At 51.1% G+C, this 10,803-nt stretch overlaps 2 protein-coding genes across 2 annotated transcripts in view; one reads left to right on the top strand and one right to left on the bottom strand.

Moving 5' to 3' along the window:
• Positions 1-1,738: 1,738 nt before the first annotated feature.
• On the bottom strand, positions 1,739-7,103 carry RPRML (reprimo like). The gene has a single exon (XM_089901360.1). The coding sequence runs from the start codon at positions 6,764-6,766 to the stop codon at positions 6,395-6,397; it is 372 nt and encodes a 123-aa protein (XP_089757486.1). The 5' UTR covers positions 6,767-7,103; the 3' UTR covers positions 1,739-6,394.
• Positions 7,104-7,443: 340 nt separating this feature from the next.
• The window catches only part of LYZL6 (lysozyme like 6), a 28,233-nt gene continuing 24,873 nt past the window's right edge, over positions 7,444-10,803 (top strand). The window contains exons 1-2 of the mRNA XM_089901832.1: positions 7,444-7,519; positions 8,761-8,927. Of these exons, the coding sequence (XP_089757958.1) occupies positions 7,444-7,519; positions 8,761-8,927 (243 nt within the window). The remainder of the gene's footprint in view (positions 7,520-8,760; positions 8,928-10,803) is intronic.

Genomic DNA, 10,803 nt, shown 5'->3' with positions numbered 1-10,803 from the left:
GTGGACTGTCAACCACTGTGCCACCAGGGAAGACCTAGCTTCAAGTCTTTGACAGGAGCTTCCTACTTCCCCAAGGTGATGTGGCATTTTAGAAACAGTTTTGTTTCCATGGCAACCTCATTCCAGGTTTCATCTCCATGGCAATTCATTGGAGTTTTTCACCCTTTTGGTAAGTACACATGTGACTGCCGATACATACATTGCAGAAAAGTTAATATAAAGCCACATTTTTAGAAGTGGAGCATCTCATTATCTAAGTCTGCAGTCCGGAGCATAACAGGCAGGTTCCAGGGGAGACAGGGCCCATGGCATCAAGGACCCAGAGCAGTCTTTGGGGCAGGCATGCCCTCTGACTGCCATTGTAAACCTCTTCTAATCTTTGCAGATCAGTGTATCTTAAGCTCACCATGTCCATAAATAATTTCTCCTTTTCTGTATCATCCCTCGTGCCCTGCTCATGACAAAGCCTCAGAGTTGCCTCTGATGGCAAGAAGTGCTGGGACAAGGAGAGAGGAAGCTGATTCATCTGACTACAACCTCTGCAGTACCCCGGGAGTGACTCTACCTGCTTCCCTTGCCCATGCACCCCAGTTTGGCGCACCCTGGAACAGTTCCCACCTTTTGTGGCAGACCTTGCTTTCCTGATCTGTGAGCTGTGAGTACCCCTTCCGACCTGACCTAATCTGACACCTATTTTCCAGGATATCTTCATGGTTTCTAGTCCACTGAGGGCACCCCTTATGTTTTCCTGCAATGCTATAGATTTTCTTTAATATCTGTCCCAGTGTTTATAATGACTCAGGGCTGGATGGAGTGAGTATATAGTCAACCATCTCGACATAACCCTCTCTTTCCCTCTCTACTTCTAGTGTTTTGGGTAACTTTTCTTGTCAACTTATAGTCTGTTTAATGATGGTGGTGAGTCGTTAATTTCTCTGCATCATCACCAACATCAGCATCATCAGTGGTGGTACTATTTCATGACTAAGGGGTCACCACCACATTCTGCAACAAAGAAAAGTGAGCAGTGCTCCCCAAAATATCCCCACATCCTGAACAATGAAACAGAAAGGCAAGGCATGGTGTAATTTCAAAATTTCAATCAAAATCATAAAATGTGCCAGCTCTTCACTTTCCAAATATCTTTTGAACTCAGGTAGACTTGAATGTGGACTCTGGTTCCATTGATTCTTAACTGTGGTTTCAGAGGAATGACCTAACAGTCTGAGCCTTGTTCTCTTCCGTGGAGATGAGAACAGTCTCTGCCTTGCAGGAATTATTAGATCTGGGTTATGAAAAAAATAGAAAGGATTATGAGATAAAATATGAAAAGTGCTTCACACCATTCCTGGCATGTGGAAGATCTTCTGTAAATGGCAATATTAGCACCTAAAAAGGGAGTCATTACCATGGAATTTTATTTGCATCTGACTGAACACTTACCCTCCTTGTGTTTTGTTTATTTCATTACATGTCTTTGATCCCTATGATGCATGACGCCCCTTGAAAGCAGAGGCTGTGTCTTCAATTCAACCAAGTTTTGTGATGTTCCTAAACAGAATAAAGCATCGTGCTCGGCACCGCAGAACATACACACACAGAGAAGACAGTTCTGGTCCTCGAGGGTAGTGTAGTGATGGAGCTCTATCACGCCATGGAGCTGCAGGGGTAAGCAGATGCTGCCTCAGGGTAGAGGCCCCACACCCCCGCCCCAGCTGCCATCTCAGAGACCTGGACACTTGCCTGGTTTGGCCTGCCCTGAGCTGGGTTCGGGGATCTGGACATCCTATGTCCCTGGTAAGATCTTGATTGGCAAGAGAGGATCGTGGGCGGCACTCAAGGAATGCTACTCAGAGATCCCACCAAATTCCTTGGTATAAAATGTGTGACCCAGGGCTTCCCTGGTGGCGCAGTGGTTGAGAGTCCGCCTGCCGATGCAGGGGACACGGGTTCGTGCCCCAGTCCAGGAGGATCCCACGTGCCGTGGAGGGTTGGGCCCGTGAGCCATGGCCGCTGAGCCTGCGTGTCCGGAGCCTGTGAGAGGCCACAACAGTGAGAGGCCCACGTACCGCCAAAAAAAAAAAAAAAAATGTGTGACACACACATACCCACCCCCCCCACCCTCCCACGCACACCCCCTTCCCCCAACATTGGAATGCTGGATGTGGCCATTTTTTTGTCTGTGCCCACCACTTGTCAGGCTTCACTGTCCCTTCTAAACCTCCCCTAACACTCCAGGCTGCTCTTGGTCTGCTGCTGAGTTGGGGTCTGGGGAGAGTTTGGGCAGAGCGACTCCCAGAAGCCAGACCAGCATGGCTCTGTGTGAACTGGATTCAGATAAACAAGTGGGAAAGTAAGTGGATGTTGTGATGTAAGCCCTTCCTAGTGTCCCCCATTCCAGAGGACCTCTTGCTAGTGAGGGCACAACTGACCCCAGATATTCCATCCCTGACTCAGGAAGGGAAGCAGAGGGTTTGACCTAGTCCCTGAGACCCTCAATACCCGAGGGCTAGTGGTCCTGAGGAGCAGTGCAAGTACCCGGGGCTGCAGGCCGGGCTAGACTCCAGTTCTGCTATCGCCTTGCTCACCCCAGTGCCTGCACGGTACCTGGCCCACAGGAGATTCCCAGTAGACACTCACTGAAAGGATGAACAGGGGCAAGTCCATTAAATGGAAACTTAGTTTCCTCTCCTATAAACAGGCTCATGGGAGAGTGTGTGCTCTTACTCACCGAGCTGTTGTGGACAGCAAACAAGAGCATGTGGAGGGAAGGCTGGAGTCACAGGCAGGGCTGAATCCTAGCTCTGCCCCTTCCTGGCTGGGTGACCTCAGACAACCTCTTAGAGCCTCAGTTACCTCACCTGTAAAATGGGAGCAGTAATGAAACCTTCCTCAGCAAGGTGGGAGCTCAGTGCTCCGCTCATTAGACACGCGATACATTATTTTTGTCCTGATTATGAGAGTGCTTTGAAACCTACAAAATGCTTTGCAAATACGAGTTACTATTTTTCTGTCCAAGATCCCTTTTCAGAGAACCAAATATATCTTGCTGGGGAAGAGTTCACACCCTAAACAAAAATAATGATAATCATTATCTTTATTGGCTGTTTATCACATGCCAGGCACTATGTCAGCCACTTTATACTCATCGTCTCACGGGAGCTATGGGTACTATGGCTTCCATTCTATAGATGAGGAAACTAAGGCTCAGAGAGATTGAGTTACTTCCCCAGAGTCACAGAGCCAGGAAGCAGGACGGCTAGGATTTCAAAGACCAGTGTCCAGGACTTCTCTTCTGAACCCAGGACTTCCAGAGATTTGGCCCCTGAATCTTGGGCAGCCCTTGTTGGAAGATCTCTCCCTGCACAGGGGTAGGGGGTGAGGAGAGGGCATTGGAGAACCAGGCTCTTTCTTGGTCCAGTGTCCGATGCCCCAGGTTCAGGATTCTGATCTAGTCCTGCTTTTCCCCTGAAGCACTATGCTTCGTGTGCTCGCTCTTTGGTAACTAAGTGTGCCCACCCCTGAGGCTTATATAAGAGAGCTCTGTAAGCACATTGCAGGACATCAGGGCTTCGAAAGAACTAAGATGGACTGCAGAAGAGATGTCACCCTCCACCCTTCCCTGGACCCCACTCACACTTGCTAGTTTCCTGTTTGGGGCTTGAGCCTGGCTTTGTGTGCACCTGCCTGTGTGTGCATACTTGTCCAAATGGGTGTGCCAGTCATGGGATGGGGTGCACAAACACACATGTTAGTACATGTCTTCATTGTCCTTTTTCTTCTTTACAGTGAGAAAATCCTGCAAAGCTTCCCCATTAAGGCTTTTCCTTTTTCAGCAAATTCAGGAAACTTAACTCTTGAATCCCCTTCTCTTGCCCCAGTTGCAGATCCATTTTATTAGAGGGAAGTTCTTGTAGTGTTCGCTCCAACTTGGTCAGCCAGAAAACAGTGTCTAAGCTGTGTCCCTGCCAAAACTCCCATTTTTCCTGTCATTTGGGTTTTACGTGAACACCTGCGGCTCTCTGACCTCCATTCTTCAGGCCATCGGGTCAGCCGGGCTCCAGACAGCTGTGCTACACAGAGCCAGATCCCCAGGTTGCCCCAGTTGTTCAAGGCTGCTCTCACCAGATCAAGCTGGGCTACTTACCCAAACCATCAACAGAGCATTCTTCACATTGTGGGTTTAACTCTGCAAGTAGTTTCTGGCCCCTATCCTTTACTGGACTGGCCTAACTGGATGAACTCTCCCAGGTCTGAGATTGGGGTGGTGCGGTGGGTGTGGGTGGGAAGATGACACATCCTAATGATGATGATTTTTTTTTTTAATATTTATTTATTAATTTATTTGGTTCCACCGGGTCTTAGTTGCCGCACGCGGGCTCTTTTAGTTGCGGCATGCATGTGGGATCTAGTTCCCCGACCAGGGATGGAACCCGGGCCCCCCCTGCATTGGCAGCACGGAGTCTTAACCACTGGATCACCAGGGAAGTCCCTAATGATGACGACCCTGGTTACACAGGAGGGCTCAGGAGCCAGGAGGATTCTGAATCCTTCATAATCAGTGACCATCGTGGGCTTCCCTGGTGGCGCAGTGGTTGAGAGTCCACCTGCCGATGCAGGGGACACGGGTTCGTGCCCCGGTCCGGGAAGATCCCACAGACCGCGGAGTGGCTGGGCCCCTAAGCCATGGCCACTGAGCCTGCGCGTCTGGAGCCTGTGCTCCACAACGGGAGAGGCCACAACAGTGAGAGGCCCGCGTACCGCAAAAAACAAAAACAAAAACATAGTCAGTGACCATCTATGCTTTTGTTGAGATGCTGTGCACCCCCCCGCAAACCTCGTAGGGAACTAGTGTTGGAGACGTGAGATGGCGCTCATACAAGAGAAGTATACTTCTCTTCCCAAAGCCAAGTAAGGCTTCAGCCACCTTCCTTCTCATTCACCTTCACTTCCACCCACGGCAAAAAAGAGGGGGAGAAATCCACTAGAGCCCTCCCCCCAAATCTTCCAAGCACCAGGGTGCCTGAGTGGGGTTGGTACTAGGGCTAAGGGGGATATACACAAGCTACAAAGACCAGCTTTCTCTCCTCCTGTCCCCCACCCCCCAGTTTCAGTTCTTCCCCAGACCAGACACTTGCAGACAGCAGAGCCACTCACACTCCCCCTTGGCTGTGAGTGCCAAGGTTCTAACTGCTTAACACGGCTTTAAGGAAATTCTGCACCTATAAGAGGTGCCAGGGTTCTGGGCAGCAAGGGGCATCAGGTTCCAAATTCCCTGAACACAGCTACATCGGAGGTCATTTGCTCCATTTTAAACATCCTGGGTCCTTCAAACCACAAAGCCCTCTCCCAAGCATACATTCCACCCACCCAAACTCTCCTCCCCATGCTGCAAGGGCACATCTTCAGAATCTGCTCACCTACCCTCTACAAGGGTAGCGTCAAGCAAGCCCTTACATGGGGCTTTGGGCCCTATAATTAAAATTTCCCTCGATCTAGACCGCTGCCCACACATTAATTGAATTTGATTTGCCCACTGTCCTGATGTGTTATTTTTGCTATTTTCTCCGTTTTGGACTCAAGTAACTGATTTTTTTTTTCCATCGCACGGAATAGATTCAAATTTTCCAGGGATTTAATTGATCTCACCAGCTATCCCGCCAGCCTGCAGGACCTGCCTCCCTGGCCGTCCGCGTAGAAAACAGGACCTTTTTTCCTCCCCGGCTGCAGCTTCCGAGTGGGTCTCAGGAGCCCGCGACCAGCCCCGACAGCTGCCCAGTCCTGAGGCCTGGCGTCCTGTGACCTGCCTAAAGTACTTGCTAGTAGGCTACACACCGCCCACCCCCGCCCACCCGCACCCCCAACATACACACACATCCCACAGGAGTGCGGGCGGAAGCCGCGGGAAGCCCGACGGCTGTAGCTTTATTGCAAGATTTCTTCTCAAATGCGAAATCAAGCCAACAAGCTCAGTGACTCGGATTCGTCAACAGCGGCGCCCCCCCGCACGCTGCTCGGAACTCGCCCCCACTCCACCCCACCTACGTACACACAAAGTTCCCACGCCAGTGACCTCAGCCCCAAGTGCATCCCACAACCTCTCCCACCCTGCCCAGAACTTCCTTTCAAAGTAACAGTTAAGAACCCCCATCCTCTACCCTCCCACCCCGCAACGCTGGACCGCACGCAGGACCGAGTCGGGTGTGGAAGTCCCTTCCCGCGCCGCCGCCTAAGGTCCCGCAGTGGCCCGGGCCCGGGCGCCCGGAGGCACGTCGCTGCCCCTCGCGCTGCCCGCCGAGAGGCGGCGGCAGAGCCCGGGGAGGGGAACCAGGGTCCTGGGCTCCCTTCTCCGTCTTCTTCCAGCCAAGCTGCCGAGGGCGGGCCGAGGCGGCGCTCAGTACAGCCCCAGGATGGCAGCGCCCACGTCCTTGGAAGGCCGGCGCTCCTGCATCAGAAAGTTAATCATGCTCTCCGACTTGATGAGCAGGTTGCAGCCCAGGAAGAAAACGCCGAAGACCACGGTGAGCGACAACACGCAGAGCACGGCAATCTGCGCCACGCGCGACACCCACAGGCTGCGCTCATCCGGAGCCAGCCCCGCGGGGACCCCGTCACTGGCGGACAGCGGCGCGCCCCCGGGGCAGCAGCCCAGCCACGTGCCCAGCCCGTGACTGCGATTTCCCACGGCGGCCCCGCCGCCGCCGCCGCCGCCGCCCAAGCCACCCGCCGCTTCCAGGCCGCTGTGGTTCAGGAAGGTCGCGTTCATCGCCGCTCGGCGCCCGGGGTCTTGGCGCGCGGTCCGGGGCACACCGGGAGGCTCTCCGGCGTCCGCGCTCTCGGAGACGCTCGGGTCCACCTGTGTGCGTGGAGAGCAAGAGGGCGGGGGGCTGCCCGCGCGCCGCACCCCTCGGGCCGCCGGCCCCTGGGCACCTGGCGGGAAGCGGCGGCCGGGAGAAGGCAGCAACAGGCTTCGCCGGAGCTGGAGCGGCAGAGCCGAGCGCGCCTCGCGGCACCGACTGCGCTCCTTGCACTCCCCGCCGCCCCTCCCCTAGCAACGGCCCCGCCCCCTCCTTCCTTCCCCATCCCCCCCCCGCCCCAGGCCCTGCAGCGTCCTTGGGGGGCGGGAATCCCGCAGCGATCGCAGCTCCCCCAGTGTCCCAAGGCTGGAAGGGGTCGGGAGATCAGGGCAGCCCCGCCCTCGGTCGGCGAAGCTCGACACCCTCGGGGCAGCCTTGGTTCCAGCCGGGAAAAATCAACCAAGGAGCCTCTTCTGGGATTTGGTGCTCTTAAGCAGTTAAGTTCTTCTTGAAGTCTGCCCTAAGTCTCTTCTCCGCTCTTTACTGAAGTCGCAGGAAGCCTTCCCAGATGTCAGAGGAGTCGCAGAGACCCCTCCCCTCGCCCCAGCGTTCCCTTCCCTCTCCTCTCTCCCCTCGTCACTGGGCAATGGCCCTGGGTGGCCGGCCGGCCGTGCCCCGCCGCTCCCACCCAGGTCCTCCCCAGCCTCGCTCCCACCATCAAGGTGAGGAGTACTCTCTGCCTCCTTCCCACCTCGCCCCCAGCCCTCCCCGTTTGACATTTTCTTAATTTAAAAATGTTACTGCATTTTTCCCTTCTCCATTCCTTTTCACAAATACACGTCATTGTAAACTTGTTAGAAATTACCTATTAGCAAAACACAAAAAAATCTAAAAGCTCATAATCCTACTACCCAGAGAGCGTCCATGTCACCGCCTTGGTACAAAATCTTCCTGTCCTTTTTCTATGTGTGTCTTTATATATGTATTCAGAATAGGGACGCACTGTTCATACATGCTGTTTTGTACATGCTGTTCTGTAACCCTTTGTCATTTAACAGTTTATCCTTTGGTAATGATAAATATTCACCTACAACAGTGGTTCTGAATTGCCCAGGGGGCTTGTTAAAACCCAGATTCCCGGGCTCAGCCCAGAGTTTCTGAATCAGTAAGCCTGTGCATTTCAAATAAATGCTCTTGCTGCTCCTCCTAGATGCACTTTGAGAATTACTGGTCTGCAGCATCATTTTTAGTGAAGGAATTGTATATTGTAGTCAAAGTACAGACTGTTACAATTTATTTAACCAAAGTCTCTATTTTTGGATATTTGACTTGTTTCTCTCTCTCCCTTTCTTTCTCTTTCTCCCTCCCTTCCTTCCTTCCATTCCTTCCCTTCTTTCTTTCCTTTCTTCCTTCCTTCCTTCCTTCCTTCCTTTCTTTCTTTCTTTCTTTCTTTCTTTCTTTCTCTTTCTTTTGTCAGAAACAAGATTACCATAAAGAACCTTGTAATGAAATCTTGGTACAGAAACTGTAATTTTATTTATTTTTTGCGGTACAGGGGCCTCTCACTGTTGTGGCCTCTCCCGTTGCGGAGCACAGGCTCCGTCCGGACGCGCAGGCTCAGCGGCCATGGCTCACGGGCCCAGCCGCTCCGCGGCACGTGGGATCTTCGCGGACCAGGTCACGAACCCACGTCCCCTGCATCAGCAGGCGGACTCTCAACCACTGTGCCACCAGGGAAGCCCAGAAACTGTCATTTTTTATTTCTATTATATTTTGAAAAATGGACCTGCAGAATCAGTAAATCACATCTAACCAAATTGCCCTCGAGAAATGTACCAGTTTACACACCAGCCCTGTGGAGAAAGAGCATACTGCCCCCAGTCCTGTTTATTGTCAATATTTTAAAAATCATCGTGTGAATTTAGGGGCTAGTGGATGGTTTCTCACCCTTGTATTCTTTGATTGTTGAATCAAAGGAAAGAAGGAAAGCATTCAGGACTTTTTGCAATAGTCCAGGCAAAAGATGGCTGGCTGGAGACTTGGATTCCAGTGCTGGCGGTGGAAGGAGAGATAAGTGGATGGAAAGAAAGGGCTTGGCAAATTGGAGGGAGGGGATTCAGGATGCCTCCAGCACATGGGCATCCCAAAGCCACCCCCTCACTATTAGTAGAACACTAATTTGTGTGTGTGTGTGTGTCCTGCGAAGCTATAAAATTTCTCATTTTAAAGATGAAGAAACTAACATGTATGCACACACACACACACACACACACACACGAGAGATTAGGGAAAGACCCAGCTCACCTCCTCAGTCTTAAGAAAGCAGCCTGGCGCAAGGGCACTCAGTTTTCTGGGCAGGAGTCTCCCTTTCCTGACCACCCCTCAGAGCCATGATAGAACAGGATGAGAGCAGGTATCTGGCCTAGACATTTTGTCCCCGGCTTTTGACCAGCTGGGTTTCTTTAGAGAAATGTTTTTATGTCTTTTGTCCATCCTTTTCCTGAGACCAACCCCTGACCTTTGACATACCCTGGACTTGGAGCCCATGGCTTTGACCCCATCCAGCTGAGGTCAGTCAAGCTGTCTGCTGCACAGAAAGGTTAGGGAGGGGTGAGTAAAGGTGGGGTACAGGGGCCTGCCTACTCCAGCAAGAGGCTGTGAGGAGGCTCATGGTTGGCCTTTCCTTTATTAAGCACCTATTACATGCTCAGTGCATTAAATATGTTACCTCACTGAATTCTTACAGTGGATGTCCCCTTGACATGAGGAAACAGAGACTCAGAGTGGTTATTTGACTTACTTAAGACCACACAGCTAGTTAAGCATCAGAGCCAGAATTTGAGCCGAGATCTGTCCTGTTCCAAAGCTACACTCTTTTTAAAAAAAAATTTATTGAAATATGGTTGATTTACAATGTTGTGTTAATTTCTGCTGTACTGCAAAGTGACTCAGTTATACATATATATTTTTTCATATTCTTTTCCATTATAGTTTGTCACAGAATATTGAATGTAGTTCCCTGTGCTATACGGTAGGACCTTGTTGTTTATCCACCCTGTATATAATAGTTTACATCTGCTAATCCCACACTCCCAGTCCTTCCCTCCCCTACCAACCCCTCCCTTGGCAACCACAATTCTGGTCTCTATGTCTGTGAGTCTGTTTTTGTTTTGTAGATATGTTGGTTTGTATCGTATTTTAGATTCCACATATAAGTGATATCACAAGGTATTTTTCTTTCTCTTTCTGACTTACTTTGCTTAGTATGGTAATCTCTAGGTCCATCCATGTTGCTGCTAATGTCATTATTTCATTTTTTTGATGGTTGGGTAATACTCCATTGTGTGTGTGTGTGTGTGTGTGTGTGTGTGTGTAGAGATAGATATAGGTATAGATATAGATATATCAATACTACGTCCAAAGCTACACTCTTAATTATAACTGTCCCCTTTCTTCCATCATCCCTGAGCAGCTTTCTCTGGTTATGTGGCAGGAGAGGAAGATGTTGTCTGTGATCTGGGAGCAGGAGGGGAGAGAGAGAAACTTGGGCTTGTGGAAGTAAACAAAGACCACCCAAATGAACGAGCAAAGGCTATTCATTCACAGCTTACTACAGTAGGGGAGTCAGCCACCATTATTTGAGTTTGGCAGAGACACAAAGGCAGATAGAGGAGCGGGAAAGCTTTGTAGCAGCAAAAAGGGCCGGCTTCAGGTGTGCCCTGATTGGAGGCTGCTGGCATAGAAAAGCTATAGGTGGGATGACTAGACGAGGGGCAGCCCATGTGATTGGTTAGGGGAGCATATTTAACTTTCTCCAATTTGTACTGTGTTGAAAGTGGGGGCAAAATTAGGGAAGCTTGTTATTGATCAAGGCCTGGATGTTTGGGGCTGGTTGCTACAGGGGTTGTGGTTTGGCTTCCTGGGCTGTTGCTATAGGTAGTGGGTCAGAGCACTATTTTTTTTTTTTCCTTCGGTACGCGGGCTTCTCACTGTTGTGGCCTCTCCC

The sequence above is a fragment of the Delphinapterus leucas genome, chromosome 19 (genome assembly GCF_059928025.1).
Source record: "Delphinapterus leucas isolate spDelLeu-1000000601 "Yukka" chromosome 19, BTC_Dleu_Yukka2, whole genome shotgun sequence".
In the NCBI taxonomy this organism is placed as follows: domain Eukaryota; kingdom Metazoa; phylum Chordata; class Mammalia; order Artiodactyla; family Monodontidae; genus Delphinapterus; species Delphinapterus leucas.
The sequence above is the reverse complement of the archived record's forward strand: the minus strand, read 5'-3'. Positions and strand labels throughout refer to the sequence as shown.